The following is a 21095-nucleotide window of genomic DNA, read 5'->3' as shown; positions in this document are numbered from 1 at the left end:
ACACAATTCCTGCTCCTTCGGGAAGTGAGGTGTGTGGTGAGGAGAGGGAAGAGGCAGGAATCTCCTACAGGACAACGTCTTGCAGTGAAAAAGCTGCGGAGAGTCAGTGCGTGGGTCCCTAAGGCGGAACTGCCCCGCGCTGCGATGGAGCAATGAGAAAAGCAGCTCCGGAGCCCACTCTGGCCCCAGTGACTATGGGGGAGACGGGCAGCCCAGGCATGGGGCAGCAGGAGAGCATCCTCGGGCACCAGCGTGGGAAACCAGTGCTACCCATGGGAAAACGCCTGCAAAGAGAAGGACTGTAAGTGTCTCGCATAGCCCCCAGCTCTTCTGCTACTCAGATCAGTCAGCACCAGGAAATACGACCCCTCGCTGTAATTAACAATGTTTGGGGGATTTTTGTTTGTTTTGGCTTGGTGGTTTTGTTTTTTAAATCATGTGTTAATTTTTATTTTTCTTTTAAAAAACATGTCTAAAAAGCTTGTCCCATAATGTAAAATAGAAAGCACGTATCCTGCTACGTGCAGGATGTAACTGGTTATTTTAATTACACCTGGCTTGACTGGGTTTGAAAGCCATTGGTTGAGGAGCAATGGAGAGCTGCATTTACCAGTTCAATATACATACTACACTGGCCCACACAAAATACACGGAGGACCTTTGCACATGGGTGGTTTGTTTGGTTTTCATTAAAGTTGCACAATGGAAAGCTCACAGTTCTATGTCCAAAAGGAAAAAAATACTCTGGGCAGCAGCTGATGAGCCCACAGTCCATTGCGCATGCTAATCTCTGAGCAAAATCAATGATTATTTTGCTTGCATATCAGGTTCTCAAATAGGAATCTGTGTCACTAAATAACGTGATTTGAGTTTCATGTTACAGGAATTACTATAGTAGCAATAAACATACATACATATTTATTAATAGTATGTATATTCCTAACATATGCATATTTGTTGATATATATATATTAGGAAGGGTTAAAGAAACAGTTTCTATAAAGACTTTCAAAATACAAGCACACTGATCTGCCTGCAAAACTCACAAGCTTGTAGGCAGGCTGCACACAAACTATAAAAACCGCGTATTACAAAACCAGTGGTGTATATACAAAACAGCACCACAAATGCACTCCGTGGTAGCCAAAAAACCCAACCCTCAAAACTTCTACTTGTATTAGCACAATCACTCAGTCTCATACCTGTGGTGGACACAGATTTAGGACCAATTAATTCTATCCCAAGTGCTGCAAGTAGAAACATTAAGATTGTTGCTTTGGGTACAAAAGCTTCGCACGCTCTGTATTAATATTGAAACTATTAAATGGTCACATGCTGTAGTCTACAGATGCTTATTTTAATCAAGATCTAACAGAGAAACTCTGTATTAGAGCTGGATTTAGAAGCAAGCTGAGACACAGTACACTAAAACAGGAAAAAAGATCTAAATTTAATTAAGCTTTTCAGAGGCCCGCTAAGATTTTTTTTAAGAGGCCATTACTTGGGGATATATTTCAGAATTAGCCGTGAGATTTTTAAAGCATAACTTTTAATTTTTACAGTAGCTTCATCAATACATACTCTTGTCACGTACCGAACAGGACTCTTGCAGTTGCGCTTAATCCATTTCTCAAGTGGACTAATAAGGCACTTGGTGTACAGCGAGAGAGCAGCACGGAACAGCAGTTTCATGGTACTTCCTACGTAACAGCACGTCCTACAGCAATATCCAACCAGCCCTTGAGCTTTCGGTGCCGATCCTTGGGTGTTCGGTAGCGCTTCGGGTACTGCTCTGCTGCCCTTAAAACTGAAATAGATGTACAGGCCAGGCTTCCGCAGCAAAGCCACGTCTCACCAGGCAGGTCTTGCTGTGCTCCCAGCACCTCACAGACCCAAGGATGAGACATCAATTTCAACCTTATTAACATGCCTGAACTCATAAAATTAATTTCTCTGATACGAGAAAGGAGAGCAGATTTATCTGTCAAAATAATGTTTCTAAGCATTTTAAAAATGAGCAGAAACATTTTCTAACAACCCTGATCCCATTCCTTTCTTTGCAGGGTCAGCTAGAGCTTTCAGCTGATTTGAGGTGTTTAAGGATAGCAGTCAGTTTTAGAAGAGTGTACGCTTCCCATTTCTGATGAAGGAACCAAGAGTTTTAGAGCCTAGCACGCAAGTGGACTTGCAAGCTTTCACAATAGCTATAAATTTGTCCCATTTTAGCTGACAAAGTTTATCATGACAAATACATGGAAGAAAAAGACAGCTGTTGTAAACATAAAAATAGTATCTTTCTTACTATCAAAATACACGAGATCTCGGCACAGTGGCTACGCTAACCACCAAAGAACAGCATCATTCTTTGACTGACTGCATTGTACTTGTGGAGCGGACACCTGAGAAAGCTTTCCAATTCCTGGCCCTACTTCTAAATATGTCCTAACTGAAGCAAATAAATCTACACCGTAGGATTTGCAGTGGAAAAAACAAACACCATAGCCTTCCTCATCTACATTGCAATTTTTCTTTTTTTTTTTTTTTCTAGAAAACACATGAGTAAACAATTCTATAAAGCAGAATTCTATTTTACCCATTAATTGGCTCAAGAGTTCATCTATACAGGATCATAAAGGTCTTTCAGATAACTGAGATATGCACTTTGTAGAGACTGACATGTCTTTCCTTCTACACACGCATGTATTTTTCATTTCGCCTTAGGCTAGCTGCACGTCATGGCAGGTGAACAACGGTATTGTGAAGATACCCACATCATCGTTGCATCAAAGGAACCTGCGTGACTGCAACAAGCCTCATTTGCTAACATGTTTCTAACGTGAGCGATCTAGAAAACCACAGTGCTGCACAGACAGCTAACACAGAAGTTACATTCTGCAGTTGCCAGACTAGGCGAGCACTGCTCAAGATTGACAAACAGCCCCATGTCATCAAACGAAAAAGATGATACGAGTTGCCCATACTTTTAAAATTACTATTGACAACTGTAGGCCCAGTTACTAAGATGATGGAATAAATACTTGTCCTGTCATGGCTTTGAATATGTTTTGCCAGTGCTTTTATTTGGGCCCCCCTCTTGGAGTTGGGATCTTGCTTTCTATAGAGGGGCGTTGAGCTTTTGCTCCTGAAGGACTCGACTTCCTTAAATACTGGCCACCTGTTTTCCCTGTGAAAAGAAAATACAGATCGTTATTGCAAGCACATCTAGTCCGTCTTGAATTTTATCTACCATTTTGATTCTCAAGTTATATGAAGTCCGAACGGCTGACCCGAGGAATTAAAAGTTGGCTGGTATCCAGCCTGAGGTGTGTCTCATACCAGGAGCGGTAGAACTAAAGGCTCAGGGTTTCTTTCCTATCTCTAGGAAATTGCTCTGGAGCTTTAGCTGTACCCAGAAAGGATTTAAGCTCCTTCTATGTGTCCAAATTCTAAGCAGCAGCAAACTAACTAGCATTCTCGTTAGCAAATAGAAACAGCAAAGCTGCAGACAGACATGATTGTAGGTCCAGTTCAAAACTGGAAACCATTGAACATCATTCACTTCTGACAGCTGAAAGGGACAATTCAACAGTACTTTCCAGGAACTTGGAGTAGTTGTGAAACGCAGGCGTGTGGGAACATTTTGGCAACAGCCATGGCCACGTGTGTGGGCTGGCAGACGGCCAGGGCATCGCTGCTGTTTCTGCGCTGCTGTACTGGGCAGGCTGGAACTCCACTGTGAACTCGAGCCAAAGGACCTGTGGCCGAGTCTGTGTGGGAGCAGGACACCCCAAAGCGCCTGTGGCTGGGAATAAGCCCATGCCCAAGCAGGTAAATCTTGAGTGGCTGTGGCTGTGGTTATGTCTGTGCCGCAGCAGGTACCTCTGAAGGGACTGTGGCCCAAGGACAAGTCCACGCTGGAGAAGGTATGCCTCAAAGCATCTGTGGCTGTGGATAAGTCCGTGCTGCAGTAGGTACACCTTGAAGCATCAGTGGCTGTGCGTGAGGTCATGCTGGTGCACCTCAAAATGCGTGGTCATGGATAAGCCCACGACAGAGCAGGTACATCCCTGGAGGGACTGCGGCCGGGGATAAGGCCACGCTGGAGCTGATTTACTTCTGAAGGGACTGTGGCTGTGGGTAAGGCCACACTGGAGCAGGTCTATGGTGATGGCCCATGGATAAGGCCATGCTGGAACAGGTGCACCTCGAAGCGACTGTGGCTGTGGACGCGCCTATGCCGCAGGGATACCCCTGGAGAGACTGTGGCTCGTAGCTGAGGCTCCACTTGGAGTCCCCTGTAAGGGACCGCAGTCTGTGGATAAGTCCAAGCCAGAGCAGGGGCAAGGGGGAGTTCATTGCAACGTTAAACCCTACGGGCTGGTCTGAAGGGACCAGGGGTGGAGACTGTAATGGATATACCTTTAAATTGTTGTAATCCATGATTTGAGTTTCATGTGATAGGAATTACTACAGCAGGAACCACCTGAACCGTTGGAGGACAGGCCTTACAAGAAGCAGTGCAAGTGCAGCAGTGACCCCACCTGAGCTGGCTTTGATGCCTGATAACCCCATACAACACACAACCTCTCTTCTCCTGAGTGAGCACCATAAGAGGTCATGTTCATGGACTAAATGAACTCAATGGACATTTTTGTAGACATTTTATAGACTTTTTTACAGGGGTGGTCCACAGACCAGTGGAATGCTATCTGTGTATTATATCAAAGGACAGGAAGGGTGATGGGGGTTAATGAGGTTGCATTGGAAAGCGTGGCATGACGTAAGTGGTATGCAGTAAGGGGTGGATACTGTCCTGGTTTCAGCTGGGACAGAGTTATTTTTTTTCTTAGTAGCTGGTGCAGTGCTACATTTTGGATTTGGTGTAAGAACAATGTTGATAGGACACTGATGTTTGTAGTTGTTGCTGGGTGATGCTTATACTAAGTCAAGGACTTTTCAGTTCCTTGGGCCCTGGCAGCGAGAGGGCTGGGGGGGCACAGGACAGGAGACAGGACATGGAGAGGGGACACAGCCAGGACAGGTGACCTGAACTAGCCAAAGGGCTATTCCATACCATATGGCGTCATGCTGAATATATAAACTGGGAGAAGAAGAAGGAAGGGGGGGACATCAGGCATTATGGCATTTGTCTTCCCGAGTAACAGGTACACGTGATGGAGCCCTGCTCTCCTGGGGATGGCTGAACACCCGCCTGCCCGTGGGGAGTGGGGAATGAATCCCTTTTTCTGCTGTGCTTGCGTGCGCGGCTTTTGCTTTACTTATGAAATTGTTCTTACCTCAACCCCTGAGTTTTACATTCCTTTCCAATTCTCCTTCCCACTTCTCTGAGTGAGCGGGGAGTGAGTGAGCAGGGAGTGAGTGAGTGGCTCTGTGGTACTTAATTACCAGTTAGGGTTAAACCACGACAGCAGGTATGAGCAAAGCAAGTATGGGGCAGAGGAAGTTAACTCTAGCAACAACCTGAACATGCAGTGAACTAAAGAACTCTGGAAAAATGTCTGAAGGAGGAAAGGTTTTGGGGTTACTGGCCAAAAGAGTTTTGGTGCTGCAGGCAGCGAAAATAGCCTGTTTAACTTGTGTGCTCAGGAAATAAAAGGATTTGGCATGTGCTTCATAAACAAAGACAACTGTTAAAAAAATAAACCACCTGACATCAGCATCAATTTCTCTTTTGTTGGTGAAGAAGCTGCACCATCATAAATTCTGCCTAGCTCCTGGGTCTGAATTGAAAAGGAAAAGCAGTACACAGCACTAACTATTCAATTCATCTTGTAATTAGGATTAGATTAGCATCCACTGATTGGACATTAGAAGCTAAATCAGGCACTCAGTTCTGTGTGTCAGCGTTCAGGAGCTTTCCAGAACGTTAACTATTTAGTATTGCTGCTGATTATGCTATTCATGATCACGCTATTATGCAGGGAAAAAAAAAAGCCTGAACTGATCAAATTATCAAATACACCAGTCTCCCCAATCAACTGAACTGACGCTCTTGTTTTGAAATGATTGTTACTGAATGATTTTGGGAATTTGCTCCCCAAAATACCAGCATAAGAAATATCAGTTAGGTTACACAAATGCAAAAAAGGTGTTGAACAAGTAGTTAAGAGCCAGCTTACTCTAAAGGACGAAATACTTTTCTCAAGCAAAGGCCACACAGTAAAAAGTATAGTCATTATGATCATAAAATATTATCTTACCTGGCTGCAGCAGAAGAGTTCTATTCATTGTGGAAAACCTCCGCTGATTCATTTTACAGCCATTGTTGCCGATTAAGTGAGATTTCCAGGCCTAAAGTCAATTAAAAAGAAGTGATACTACAATACCAGCAAAGTTAGTCACTCTTTTATCTGGTCATTATACATCTTTTTAAAACATTGGGAAAATGAGAGTTGTATACAGACTTTATGGCAATAGCATTTCAATCTGCTCACTCATAAAAGCACGAGCACCTTATGACTTACAACTGAAGCAAATCAATATATCCTTGTTTTTAATATAACTTAAAAGGTACATCACAATAACCCCACCCCCCCCGCCCCCCCGACAGATCCTAGAAATTAAAAGCAAGTGTCATTTGTCTTGTTTTTTAAATCTTCTTAATTGACACCTGAGTTCAAATCAGGAAAAAACAGTGTACAAATAACATGGAAAAATCTTTCATCTATACATATTTTAAACTGAAAAAGCCTGGATATAACTACAAGGTTATGACAATAATTAAAGCATTCAGCAACCTGAAGGTATAGGAGCTACTGTTACAAGAAAACAGGATGGCCTCTTCAAACTAGAGGCTAAGTGAAGTCCCTTACCTACAAGAATAGTTTGGGCAGAAGCAAGAAAAAACCCAAATCCAAACAACACACATTTCTCAACAAACATTTCAGACTTGGTCACAGTATTTTCTGAGCTCCTCATGATGGGCAAAGCAAAGGATTTGGAAGAAGCTTGGTTTTGGGATCAGAAGCACTACTCAACAGGCCCATTGCAAGGAAGAAAATTACAAAGATTGTGTATCAGCCATTGACATTTAACTGGATCTAATATGCAGTATAGAGTTGCTGGCTGCCTCCTGGATAGTCTTTTGCCAAAAATTAAATCATACACCTAACTTCTTATAATATAGCGTTGGATTAATAGAAAATACTGAAACAGGTATGTTACATATTTTCTGAACAGATCACTTTTTATATAATACTAATACATATTTTCAACTGCTGAAAGCATATTTTGGAGCTGGCATGTCAGCGATTTCATAGCATTAGGCAGTTACAGGGAAGAGCAGGTAGAAATTAGAGAGAGGCCATCTCAACTCTGTAGACAACTAGAGCAGTTCTTGCTTACTTTCTTCATGTCCATTTTTTCTTACACCCAAACCCACAGCACCTCAATCCTGGCTGCCCTCTTGGATGTGCTCAGTCCCGCTGCAGGGTTTTAAGCTGCGTGACGTCACTCCAAACACTAGGGCTGACAAATGAACTCACAGATTCTAGCAGTAGTTGGGAATTTGGAAAGCTGTAAGGTGTATAGCTGCCTATGCAGGAGGAGAAAGACCTGCACTGAACAGCCTGTAGCCTCGTGGTTCCCATATACACCTTTATGGGCAGAAGACCCCAGAGCATGAGGTGGCCATTAGGGACCCTGGCAATAATCCAGGCAAGTTCTTCAGTTGTTGGGTATAAGCCAGTGTCAGGACAGGCCACTAATTCAGCCCCAGTGACACAGCAGCATCAGACCCACCTGGAAGGCAGCCTTACCTCCTCTCCTGGGGGAAAGTTGTCATGGCACAACGGGCAATGGTTTGCCACGTCCTCTGGTTTGGCAGCTGAAGTGATTAGAAAAATAGCATAAGAATTACTGTAAAACAGGCTAATTTCAAATACAAGAGGACAACTTGCAGAACAAAGAGCATAAAACTATCCCATGGCTAAAACAGCTCCTACTCTGTCATTAAATGCCATCAGAGAAGACCTGTGTTTAATCATCTACATCAAAACACAAAATCAAAAGGGCTTAATCTGCAAGGCTGTGGTACAAGCTTTTTGTTCTCCTCACTCAGCCTCCCCACATACATTTATAGAAGCAAAACATTTCAAGTACTGGAAAACTCAGGCGCTTATCCCAAAAGCCTTCCCTCCTGAGGATTTACTTAAATTTCAAAATCCACAGTGCAGTATCTACACAAAAGCAGTCTGACTTGCCAAAGATATGCAGTATTTGAAAGTCTGACTGACTGGACCTTTAAGTTCAACTTCTCTGTTGGAAACTACTCACAATTGCAAGTCTTGCTCTTAATATGTTTGGGCAACTCGTCTTTTGGAAGGGCCTCAGCGCACCGCGGACATTTCCTAAAGCTGTCCTTTTTATCGCAGTCAGTCAACAAGTGCTCTGTCAGGCCTGCTATTTCCACCACCTGCAATAAAGCAAGAGGCACCCAAGAAGATTTGCACCTGTACTGAGCAAATAAGGATAGCATTTTAAAAAATGCTTAAGTCATTTTTTGGAAATTACATCTCACTTTCCAAAATGAGAGAGGGAAAATGAAATTTTAGTCTAATTATTAATACAATTTATAATGCTGCTCTTTTCGAAAAGCACTATCCAAGATCACACAGTTGTGTTCAGAATTAATCTACCTTAGCACTGAATGTTTTCTAGCACCTTAAAACCAGAATAACAACAGTTAATGTCTTGTAGTAGCTCTAGAAAGTTTATGCCTAACCTGCTTGCAGTGCTCACATCTGGTTAACATAGGGCAGTGTTTCCAGTAATGGAGATCCAATCTTTCCTCTGTAAAGGATTTGTCCCTTTCACCACAAAACACACACATGCTAGGAAAAAAAAAATACAAACATCAATAACATCAGAGAGAGAAATGAACCTCATGTCTTCTGTCAGGAAGTACTCTGAAAAATAGCTAAAATCTTGGCATGCCTTATTTCCCTTACATAGCACTGACCTTCAGTTGGGGCATGTACAGATACCATTATGTAATTTACCGTAAAGACAGCTATAAAGCATATGTTCGCATAGAAAAACATAATTCCACAAAAACACTGAGAACAGCTCACTGAAACTGGCTTTCATGGCTCCAGAATTTTGAAATGCCTTCTCTATGCCCTTATCCTACAATAACCATGAAACTACACTGTATCTTTGCCTTATTTTACACTGGCAGTTGAACATTTGTGGCAATTTCTTATCCCACAAGCAACTACTCAGAAAACAAGTTCAAGGTCACACTATCCAAGAACTTAAAGAAATCAACATCTAGTTGGTGATAACTCCAGATCTGTTAGAAGAGATTTTTTTTTTTCATTGTTTCAATGCTGTAGGTATGAGCTTTGATCAACTGGAAGAACGTTATTACTGTTATTAGCTTGCAGGTTATATAAAGTGCTTAAGGTGATTAGAAGCTGCTCTTCTAACTTACTTAGCCACGTAATTTGCACCAGAGGAATGATCATCTGCAATCTCTGCTGCTGCAGGCTGTGGGCTTTCATTTACCTGGTAACCTGTAAAAAGAGAGCTATTAAAACTAAGATCACATTTTAATTAGTTCTTTTGCACGCCTAACAATACTGCTTCTTTGGATCTCAACAGCAAAGAACGCTAACAGAAGCACACCACTGCCATATTGGTAAACAAGCGCTGAAAGCCAACATACCCGTAAGCAACTGGGACACAAGTACTTCAGTGATCTATTACAATAAAATATTTAACTGATTATTTTTATATGTAGTAGATGATCTACCTCAGGTTGGGGAGAAATCTAAAATGGTTTCAGGCCAAGCCATGCTAATTTCTTATTAGAAATTAACTAGTTAGTTGATGGTAAATTTTCTTTCATGAACATTGTTACCTCTACAGCAGGTTGAGGCTCAACCACTCCAAAGTGTTCTGGCATGTTTTTAACCAAGATAATTCAATAATCTATTTAAGCATCTTACACTATTTCACAGACATCTTGAAATGTCTCTATTTTTCTTGATACTATTTGAAATTACCTACCTTGATTCTTTGGCTTCTGAAAATCACATTCTTTCTCCTATCAAAAAAAGACATTTAAGTCAGAAATTTGCTTAATGACTGTGATTGCTTGCCAGGGAGAAAGAAAGAGCAGATAATATTCTGATTTTTCTCTGGAATTAAAAGCTTAGAAGCAGAATCCATGCATTACAATGTTTGTGCTTCTGGTCCTACAGCAAACCTCTTGGGTAGCGAGGCAGCAATCTCTGAGGATGGAAAAATCAGTCCTACACCCTGGCACTGAGGTAGCTGACTACTTTTCTGAGGTTCAGATGTAAAACTTAATGGAAGTGCAGCACAGCATGCTACTAGAAGGCCCTGACATGCTCAGTAGAATTCCTATTCTCTAGCTGGTACAGAAACACTTAAGAGTTGTAGAAACACTCTCAAATTTACCATCCGACAGACAAAGCTGTTATAAAAAAGAATCCAAATTTTATACTATGTAAGGAAAAACAACGCCTCAGATTTTAAACCAGACTGCTGAGGAGGAAAGGCAGTTAGTGTATTTCAGAGAACTTATCTTTTTTTTTGGTTTTTTTGTTTATAATGAGACAATAGTAACGTTAGTTGTCTAAGCCTATGAAACCCATGGAAAAAAGAATTAAAAAAAAAAAATCAAACCCAAACTCCAGCTTGAACTTCTGCTTTTGTCTCCTTTAAAGCTGCCAGCTGATCTTGCAGAACTTTTATTTCTTCCTTCTTCTGTTTCTCTGCTTTTTCTGTTGCTGCCTTTCTCTGTGCCTGTCAAGAAATACTTTCAATAAAACACATCAGCATAGAACAAATGGTCAATGGAGTACAAGAAACATCCTGCTCAGTTAAATGGTCAGTCTGTTACAGTAACACCTCCCTCTCCCCAAATTCTTCTGTACTGCTTGAAAGAAACACATAGCATTTCTTCTGTGCTTACTGCTTCCAAGGCTAGCCAGCATAAAATAGTATATGTGTATTTTCCAAAATGATTGTGTCTTATTTCAGAAATACCATCTCTGTAGGCTTTATTCCTAAGAAGCAGCATATATAATAAACTGAACACCAGCTTTTTTACACTAAGTAATGTTAATAACACACTTTATGATATTCTGCTATGTGCGTCACTCAATGTCTAATATAGCTATGAAATAAGTATATTGACCAGCTGAATGCAATGCAACTGTGTATGTTCTTCAGTCTTACTACGTACCCTGATTTCAGCTTCAGAAATTTTACCATCTATTTTAGTGAATCCATCAAAGAGTGTTTTATAGAGAACAGTCTTGCGAATGCTTGCATCATCTGGAGGAAGATATTCCAGTACAGCAGCCTTGTGCTTCCTGTACATATCAAAGATAATCCGCAATGCTGCATCGCGAACTTCATAAACTCTGTGCTCCAAAGCGCCTGTTGCAAACTGAAAATAATAATAATCATAAAAAAATAATATGTCTCTTTTCCCACATGTTTTTAAGGACTTGTTTATTCATCTAAGACAATTATTTCACTGCAGTGGGAAAAACTTTCATACAGACAGGTTTTTGCAAACACTTCTTGACCCAGTGATTGTTTTTTCCCCATATTGGCAAGTTGCTTCCTCACAAGCTTGTGTGCTGCCACCCTCCAAGCGGGGCTCAAATTCTCTTCAGCAACTCACCAAGCACTCCAAAACAGACGAACCCCAATAAAACAGTAACAGAAAAAACTTGACGTGTTGTGAACTCAGACTCCTACCTTCATGACGTTGGTGATGGTAAACCCCGAGTTTTCAGTTCCCATTTCTTTCAAGAGGTATTCCACTAACTCCGCTTGACTCATTGCCAGACGTCTTGGGGAGTTTGGTTTTAATGGTTGAACCAGATGAACTGGAACAATCTGAAGAGGTTTAACTTCACTGCACAGTGCCATTTCCTATAAACATACAGGGAGTCAGTTGCGTGTAGGAACATTAAATGAGGAAAATTAACTGTCTTTGCAAAGTAGAGTTATTCTAAGTTACCTATAACAAGTTCAGTAAAATGAAATAAGCCTTCCATAAGAAGCTTATAATAGCTGCTTATTCGTTACTTTCACAGCCAGAAGTGCAAACACTTTAAAGAGAAGATTATACAGATGTTTGGTCTTGCTTTTGGCATCAGAGAGAAAGCTATTGAGAAATCAATAAAAATCTTAGACGTTCTCAGATGAGTTCTAGAACTGGACTGTAAGAAAAATGTTGTAACTCCATCTGACACTGCACTACATGCAGAGGAGGGAGAAGTGCCACAAAGGATGCAAAGTCTTGACATCACATCAAGATGGATTCCAAGAGTGCTTCAGAAGACACATGCCATCTTATAATTTCTCCTTCTATTTTGCAAAGAACCTTAAGGGCTAAAATCTGCTGTTATTCAAAGCTCAGTGTTTATTTCTTTGCGGGTAGCAGTATGTTTAATAACCCAAAGCCCTCCTTCCTCCCAGTTCCTGTCAGCTGACAGATGCTCCAGCAGATGATGGTGTCCTGCAGTCCCTCTTCCCGAGGGCCAGATGCAGCTGTCACCACAATGGCTGCTCTCTGTTGGACATACTTATTTCTAGAAAGATGGGGCACCTTCCCTTGAGAACTGCTTAGTCAGGCAGCATGTCATCTATCAGCAGCCATACAACATAAACACATTTTCCTTCTCTCCAGGCCATGCCCTGTCTACAGAAATACCTTAGTAACCATTTTCTTATTTGCTTTCTCATTCAATTACAGAATCTATTGCAAACAAATCAAGTAGTAGTAATAAAGCAAACCCATGACGTTTGGGTTCCAGCGGCACACCACACCACACAATAACGCTGCTAAAATTTTAGTTACATCTACAGTGAAAGAAAGTCTTTTCCCTCCATGTGCAGATGCAAGCACGGATAAATAACCCAGAGCCAGTAACTCACTCCACTCCTGGGACTGAACTAGCACATTTTCACACAGAACTCCTGTTCTTTCTTCTAAATTCCGCTAGAAAAAGAGACTGTAATTCTCTAGCAGCTATTCACAGCTGCTCTTTGTCAGCATTAAGCAAGGAACGGACTGTGTCTTTTAAAACGGGCATCTTTTCTATGCTTTTGTCAAGTTGACTTTCAGAAGTTGACTGTCAAAAATGGAATCAAATTACAACGTACTGCTCAGACTGTGTGGTACTTTCTTGCTCTCATCTCTGTAGACTACTTGCAGCAAAGAACACAAGAGTCACACGCTCCTTGCATCTGCAGCAGCAGGTTTTTTCCCCACACTGTCCCCCCACAACAGAGGTGACAATACAGGACTAGAAAAAACACTGCAAAGATACTAATTTGGTTCTACCACTTTGCCTTCCGTATAAGGTGTAATCCTTTACAGCAGCAAACCCTGGTCTCCAAGTGGAATCTGATTAGCTATTACCCACCTGTAAGCTCTGTGACATTCTTCATGGAAATAAAATGGTAATTTGAAGAAAAACACCTACTTGAATAAAGTTAGAAGCCATGAGGCGAAGGCGTAAAGAAGAGTCTCCCGTCCTAGAAAGCAAATTAGGAAGCGTTTTTTCCACACAATGAGAAGTTTCTAGTTTTCCCAGTTTATGTTTTGGTATATATTGGGTAATGATCATTTTTAGAAGTTTCAGGGCAGCTTGAAAAACCTAAGTTAAAAAGAAAAAAGAAACAACACAAATATCACACAGATCTCTGTTTTCAGACAATATTGTGAAATCTCTTCTGTAGTTCTAAAGAACAGCAGCAACAGGAATCTAGAATTACGGTAGCATTCTTAGTAGAAGCTACTTCAGATATCTCTTTTCCAGAAAACATGTTGCGAGGGCTTAGGTGAAAGGCTTCAGAACTGGTATTTTATAAAGAGTAACACAGTTCTTGATTTTTTTTTTTTCTTTTCTTCTTGTTTAACGCTTATTTGAAGCCCAAGTCCCCTTAGGCTAACTGTACTCTCAAGCTGGAAACTAGAAGTTACTTCCTTGCTGTATTTCAACTTGAAAAAAAATAATCTCAACCACACTACACATTTACTGCATCAGCAGCTGTTTCTCAAGCTCATTACTCAGCCCAGGACAGTATTTTCCACACTACTGAATGCCAGACATTGCTCAGTCCTTGAGCCTAACTAAAAGCTGACATTCCAGTTGTGGGTTTTTTTGTTTTGGTTTTTTTTTGTTTGTTTGTTTTTGTTTTAAAATTTACTCCACAGTTGTTTTGCAAACTATTTGTTCGAAGTATCTTAATCATGTGGTTCTACAATTTTGGCTGCGTTCCTTATCAAACATATCACAACTTACGGAAGACACTATGTCTTCGATGGCTCTCCTTACAAGAAAAATGGCAGCCCTCAGCATGTTTTTTAAATCATCCTTTGGAGTGTTTACCGACATTTCCATCAGCTTCTTATATACTGCTAGTAACGCATCTTCTCGATACGACCAAGTTTTGGAATATGCTCCTGAAACCTGAACACAGAGCGAGATTATCTCTTAAAAGGTCAATACTGATATTTCAATATTTATTCAACATTTATATCTAGAAACAGCCTCAAACAAACATATGAACTTAAGCATGAAATCCCCAGGTGTTTCCTACAGGAACGTGGCTTTTATTAACAGTACTTATTTTTGAAAAATTATGAGAAAAATGGATTAACAGCTCAGGGTATAGGAACCATTTCAGGCAAAGTAATGGCTTCTCTCCCTACAAAAGACAGTGGCAAGTTATGGGTATTGTGGCAGGGTTCATACTCAAAAACAGTCTACTGGATACTACCTGCTTAATAGCTCATCAAGTAATCAATCATAAAAGCTGCAGCATCATGTCAACATTGAAAACAGGCACCCATATATCCAAGGTCAAATTTTAAAGTCAGATTTTTAAGCAGCAGGTCTGAACATGTAGAAAACATATCAGTAGGTCCTTGTAGATAAGCGCATATCAAATAACTCCACACAGATCACAAATAATCTATGTGTTATTTTGCTGTTCTTTACCAAAGCTTCTCCAAAAACTTCAATAGCGGGGCTGGCCTCCCTCAGTGCCTTCTCAGTTAAGGTTTCTGGTTCCCCAGTAATGCCGCTCCTTGGAGTATCGCTGATATACTCTTCAGTCACCTCTGGCTCAAGGTATGCAATTGCTTCATCAGACTGTTTGCAGGCAGCTGGAAGAGGTCTCTCATCATAAGGCAAAAATTCAACCTAACACAGAAGATCACATCTAAGTAATTTCTAGAACAGCAGATTTTAAGTTCTTTCATCATTCTTCACTACCTGGATTCACCTCAATACATTGCTTCCCCCACTAAAACAGTGTCACTTTTACAATTAAGGACAGATATTGAAGTTCCTATAATAGCATTATGAAGAAACAGAATCAGCACCTGTGAATAAAATTTATTCCTTGTCTATAGAATACCATAAAACCCACACAAGATGCCTTTTGTGGAAGTGCATGCATCTACAGAAGAAATCACCCATTGATCAGAAGCAAGCAAGTAATGAACCTTTATTTGTTAAATAATTTTAAGTCAACGTACAGTTAGGAGAGAATACTACTACTAGCAGAGTCAACACAAGCCTTCTTTAACTTTGCCAAAAGCCGGAGCAGCAAAACCTAGAGGTCAAGCTAGATACATCAATTACTTCCTCTCTTTAGACATGACACCAAGACTTTTGTTCTACAACCACATTCCAACAAATTCTCTTGCTGCTGTAGATTCATCCAACGTGATCTTCAAGAAGGAGATTTATGAAGCCATTAACAGAGCAAGCAGAATTCAGCTTCCACTATATTGGCTGTGTGACCCCCGCTGAGTCATTTAATCAGTCTATTTGCTCCCATTCACCTATATATAAATCGGGTATAATCCCTTTTTGCCTCCATCTCAATGAATGTCTCTAAAAGCTTCCAAAGACATTCATGAAAGACCAATGCCAATTATTAGATGGGCACTGCTCAGCAATACAGTCAATTTCAGATACTACAGAAGCTGTGAGACTATCCACAAAAGGCCTTGTTTTGGAAGATCAAATACAAGATCATTTGCTCCAATAGATTTCCACAGCAAGAGAAGTACACTACTCACACTTTCTTTGGGAAACGCTCCCCCAGAGGTTGTGGGATGAGTCACAGGAGGAGGAGGGGATTGATGGGGAATAATGGGCTCAGCAGAGGTGGGATCTGGTGACCTCTTTTCCAGCAAAGGCTCTGCTTTCCGCAGCTCTCCTTTTTGTGGTTCTGTGTGCTCACAAGGAGGTGAATTTGTACTTTTTGTGCGCTGAGGACTGTCAGTAAAAACCGTACGTTCCAAAGACAATTCAGATGGTTTCTGAATCTGAGAGAGGGAAGGAGATTTTGTAAACCAAGGCTAACAATATATGAAAATCAGAGTTACTACAGTTATAACTCTGATGATCAACAAGGTTCTGGTGCGTTCAAGTAAGTATCAGGCCTCACTCACAGATGTTCAACCATTTCCACTGGATGCAGCTTTACGAAACAATCAGAAAGTAATTCTGTGTGGATGCGTGTGTGGAGAGACTATAAAGCTTCCTATTCTGGGAACAGGATAAAACTATATATATATATATTTATATATATATATATGCACGCATGCATGTATGCACACATGCATCTTATCGCATTAATTCTGTATGGTTAACCTTGAGGCCAGTATACGCCTGCTATACCCTGTCAAAATATGAGAAAGTATCTTATTAATCTGCATTGGGTAGCCCTGAAATTACCCAAAACATTCAGGATTCTAATGTCATTTGCTTGAGACCTTAAAAGTTTAATGTAATGTCATTTATGGAGAACTGGGCATGTTCACAAAGTGCCACATGCAAGCCTTTGGTTAGGGAAATCCACAATCCAAACAGAGAACTTAAAATTCATGTATGTATGATTGTCATAAAATACTTGCATAACAATTATTCTTCTTTGAATTTGTTTTGGTTGTTCTGCCATTTCTACTTACAATACCCACACGATAATGCCTCATGAATTAGGAATAACAGCACCCACCATCAGCTTGGCGTCCAGAAGATCGTGGAGCTCCAGCTGCTGATACACCTTCAGGCGGTATGCTTCCATTTGCTGTTTCCTCTTTTTAGCAAGATCATAATCCTCTTTCTCTACAGCGTAACGCTTCTCTACTTCATACCGTCCAAGTAGTTCCCCTACCTAGAAGATGGTATAACAAACTAGCTTGAAATCATATTACTGTACATACGTATATATTTCAGTATTTCCAGCCGAGTTTTTAAATCAAGCTATCTGACTTTAAAATTACTATTTTGAAACTACACTGGAAATCATTATGATTCCACATGAACACTAGGGTCCCTGGTGGACCACTGGAATACCGTTCGGATTCAGAGATAAACAGTCTTTCAACAACACCTTTTGCAAGTCTGCAATAGCTTGCTTGAGTTTCTTGGCATAATCATAGTATTCATGATGGACAGCTTCGCGCTTCTTCTCATCCAGTCTACGTATGATCTGAGCAACTTCTGGATCCTGGTACATGTCAAAAGCCAAATCGTCCAGAGGCGAAATGGAGTCAGGTTTCCTGAAGATATAAAATGAGTAACTTTCAGCAAATCCAAAATAAACCAGGCTGTGCGTACGTCTTCTCTTTTCACTAGCAGGGAACTAACAATGTATAGAAGTTGAAAACTACTTTTGACCGAGTAAACGTTTTGCCAGGGTGTATGCAAAAGAACATCCTTACCTGAGGTAAGTTCCATCTAACGCAGGATCATCTGATTTAATTCCTAAGTAATGGTCTATCAGCTTCTCTCTGGAAGACTTTGTAAGGGGAAAAAAACACAAAACCATCTTAATTAATCAATATCGAGTGCATGTTCAGGACAGAAATTCTGACTTGCCACAACCAACATAAGCTACGCAACTTACAATACTTATGTTTTGGGGTATACTGAAACAAGAGAATTTGGAGAGGCTGAAAAGGCAAACGTTCAAATGGATTGTTTTAATTTTTGTACCTGCATATTAGGTTCAAGTTTTGAGCCTTCTTTCTTCCTTCAAGATAACATTTAAACAAACCCATAAAAATCAACACATGGCAGCTCTGCTACAGCACAAAACTAGCAGAAGAAAGATGTATTCCATTACCCCAAGAACCCTGTAACTAAATATGTGTAGCAACAGTAAAGAGAAGGGATGCTTTGCACTTACAGTATTATTGCTGTCATTACTGTAGTCTGCTGGATCTCCAATAATGTTTATAGCTACTAGGGCAACCTGGGATAGATTTAAAGAAAACGTAAATGCATAAGGTCATTACTTTTTCCATATCCTATTGAAACTGAAACAAAACAAATGGAACAACAAAAATAGGACCTGTGGTCTCCAGGGTGGTATGGAAGCAAAGAAAAGCACTAAGTGCTAAACGTGCTTCATGCTTCATTAAAAATTTATTACCAGATCTACAGACCACATTGTACAGTCCTCAGTTGTTCCCTTTTCCAGTCTGGGATGGAAGTGAAAAGCGTCACTGCAGAACTGAGGCAAAGAAAAATCAAGTATCTATCTGGCTGGCTGTACAACACTTTCACCTAATGCCACATCAGATTCTAAAGACTAAGTGTGACTTTGTAGCGACTACAGAGCTATTCTCAGAGGAAGTACTTTGTCTTCAGCACAGTCTCCTTTGCCGTCAAAAACTCAGAATGAAAGGCAGTAATGGAAAGTGCACTTGACTCATTCGTTCTGAATAAGTTGCATACACTTGGTAATGATTCCAGGTCACTTATAACCTCTCATTGGTATTTTTTGTTTTAAGAGAAACCAAAAATAACTGCAGGAGCTTTCAACCCACATTTTTAGCTTCTACAAACCAAAGGAGCAGATTTCTATGCCTGTTCTGTACTACTGAAACATCATCTAGCTTAGCAAGTAAGGACTCTTAACTCAGCTTACCTGACCATATACATTGTATTTATTGACATAATTTTTATGGAAAATCAGCTTCAGGTACTGGCCAACTGCATCCATATACACAGATTTTAACTCTCGTGCTTTGAAATTGGTCTTTTCGTTGTCTGAGAGAGGGACATAACTGAGAAAGAAAACATAACAAGTAAGCAGAGGAAACACACAAATACACAGCTGTATTTCTGCTCCTCAGGTTTGTGCTTCAGTACGATTTTAAACTGCCTCATAACTGAAACAATGCGTGCTGTCATCTGGCAAGATTGTTCATCTGTATCACGCTTCTTACACCTACGTCTTCATTACAGATCTAAGCACGTATGGAATCTCTTTACTGCTTCCAGCACAGCGTATCAACATCGCAGGCAAAGCATAATGAGTATTATGTCCTCCTGAAGCCTTTCTGATTAAGGTAATAAAATCATTTAGAGCTTTTTGACTTACCCTAGTCTGTGAAACCTCTCTGACTGATAAGGAGCAAAGTATTCAGGCAAGCTTTCACTGATGTAGAACTCAATCTTGCTTGAAATCATGTACTGGTGAGCAAGCAACTGCAGCTTTCGTATTCGACATCTCTCCACCAACTGCAGAATAATTTCCTGTGGATACTGACAGAGTCTGAAAACACACACAATTTCTGAATCATCTTTTTAAAGACGACTTCACTTCTAATTTGAGTAACATCTAATTATGAAACTTTCCAAAGTTATTACAATTTAAGTCAGTGTTACAAATATTCGTAACAAGAAACCAAAGAGTAAAGTAGAAACTCTTTTCACATTATCGCATGTATGTGTATGTTAAAGTGTCCCATACGTACCTAGAGGATGTGCTGAGAGGACCAGATTTTTAACACTAAGCCAAAGCAGCTGCAAACTCCAAGACGGAGAAAAGCAAAACCTGTTCCCTTTTTGTCTTTTAAAGGACTTGATTTAAATGCAATGTGATGCTTTTAGGTGCGGAACAAAATGCTTCCCCTCCCCGCCCCCCCCCAGGACAAGGGTTCCATGGGATTAAAGTAACTTTTTTGGTTTTATAACTGGTTTGGTCAGGGATGCTGTAAACTACTGTGACCATGCATGGTATGTCTTCCACTCATTTGCAAGTCAGTGCTTCAGAACTAGGCACATTCCTCCCACTTGCAGTACCTGGGTGATCGCCATCCATTCACTGTTGGTGCATGAACCATCAGCTCTTTTGCGCTGAAGCCATCTTCCTCTCCTGATGAACTAACAACTACAAAACCGATCTTGTGTGGCATGCTGCAGAAGTAAGCTAGTCAAAGCGTTGATGTTTCAAGCTTAAGATAATCCCTGGAAGGACAAGAAAAGAACATTGAAACACTAGAGTTAAAGGACTAAATCCTGCGGTCCATCGGTCAGTAGATAATGACTACAAACCTAAATTTCCTTTAATGAATATTGGCATTGTAAACCGCACCACATTCGTATGCGGAGTGTTTTATTACTACTTACTGAAAGAAGAGTTTAGCTAACTTGTATAGCAGTTTGCCAATAAACTCAATTAAATTTGCTAATCCAAGATGGAGCTTGAAACCACAAGTTCCAAAACAAGCACAGGAGAAACCCGTACCACCCTCTGTGCTTAAGCCAATGGAAAAGCACAGTGAAGAACAGGGTCGGTTTAGCACCTTTTAACAGCCGCGCACACGGGGACAGCACAGGATGGGGTCAACGACCGGCGGGACAAGCACCAAAGACCCCCGCTCCCCACGCTGCCGCAGGGATATTATAGGATTAATTTCAGCCTTTGCCGACAGCCCCCCGGTCCTGCCCCGGCCGCCTGGCCGTGGGAGGCGGCAGCAGGCCTCGGCGGCAGCCCGCAGGCCCCAGAGGCTCCCGGCGCTGGCTCGGGGTCACGGCCGGGCCGGGCCACGGATAAAGCCGGCCTGCACGGCGGCCCAGAGCCCAGCGGCGGCCTGACCGGGCCCCGGAGGCGACTCGCCCGGCCGGAGGGGAGAGGAGAGGAGAGGAGAGGAGAAAGGGAGCGACCGGGCCGGGCCGGGCCGAGCCCCACTTGCCTCACTGCGGCCCCGCCGCCGGGTCCCATGGCAACGCCGCCCGCCGCCGCGCATGCGCACACAGCCCGCCCCC

The 21095-nt window shown here is 41.4% G+C and overlaps 1 protein-coding gene across 4 annotated transcripts; it reads right to left on the bottom strand.

Annotated features, from left to right (window-relative positions):
* Window positions 1-1530: 1530 nt before the first annotated feature.
* CEP104 (centrosomal protein 104) lies at window positions 1531-21082 on the bottom strand. 4 transcript variants are annotated; one of them, XM_056332294.1, is made up of 22 exons: window positions 21023-21082; window positions 20130-20294; window positions 19426-19599; window positions 18970-19108; window positions 18226-18291; window positions 17759-17835; window positions 17428-17596; window positions 17050-17208; window positions 16109-16357; window positions 15018-15221; window positions 14319-14486; window positions 13497-13670; window positions 11761-11937; window positions 11237-11443; window positions 10675-10794; window positions 10033-10069; window positions 9455-9536; window positions 8744-8852; window positions 8296-8434; window positions 7779-7846; window positions 6222-6312; window positions 1531-3184 (listed from the first exon to the last, which is right to left on the bottom strand). In XM_056332294.1, exons 2-22 carry the CDS (start codon window positions 20240-20242, stop codon window positions 3078-3080), a joined length of 2829 nt encoding a protein of 942 aa, XP_056188269.1. In that variant the 5' UTR covers window positions 20243-20294; window positions 21023-21082; the 3' UTR covers window positions 1531-3077. The 4 variants fall into 4 exon arrangements, with proteins under 4 accessions (XP_056188269.1, XP_056188268.1, XP_056188270.1 ...); XM_056332293.1 differs by lacking the exon at window positions 21023-21082 and adding an exon at window positions 20633-20949; XM_056332295.1 differs by lacking the exon at window positions 21023-21082 and adding an exon at window positions 20633-20948 and having other exon boundaries at window positions 10681-10794.
* Between the last annotated feature and the right edge of the window lie 13 nt (window positions 21083-21095).

The sequence above is a fragment of the Falco biarmicus genome, chromosome 3 (assembly GCF_023638135.1).
Source record: "Falco biarmicus isolate bFalBia1 chromosome 3, bFalBia1.pri, whole genome shotgun sequence".
NCBI lineage: Eukaryota > Metazoa > Chordata > Aves > Falconiformes > Falconidae > Falco > Falco biarmicus.
The sequence above is the reverse complement of the archived record's forward strand: the minus strand, read 5'-3'. Positions and strand labels throughout refer to the sequence as shown.

Coding starts and splice junctions, on each gene's coding strand:
- CEP104 (XM_056332294.1), bottom strand. CDS start 20,242: ATGCCACACAAGATCGGTTTTGTAGTTGTTAGTTCATCAGGAGAGGAA. Junction 15,222..16,108: donor GAGCGTTTCCCAAAGAAAGT/GTGAGTAGTGTA, acceptor CTTCTGTGTTAG/GTTGAATTTTTGCCTTATGA. Junction 14,487..15,017: donor AAGTTTTTGGAGAAGCTTTG/GTAAAGAACAGC, acceptor CTCTGTGTTCAG/GTTTCAGGAGCATATTCCAA.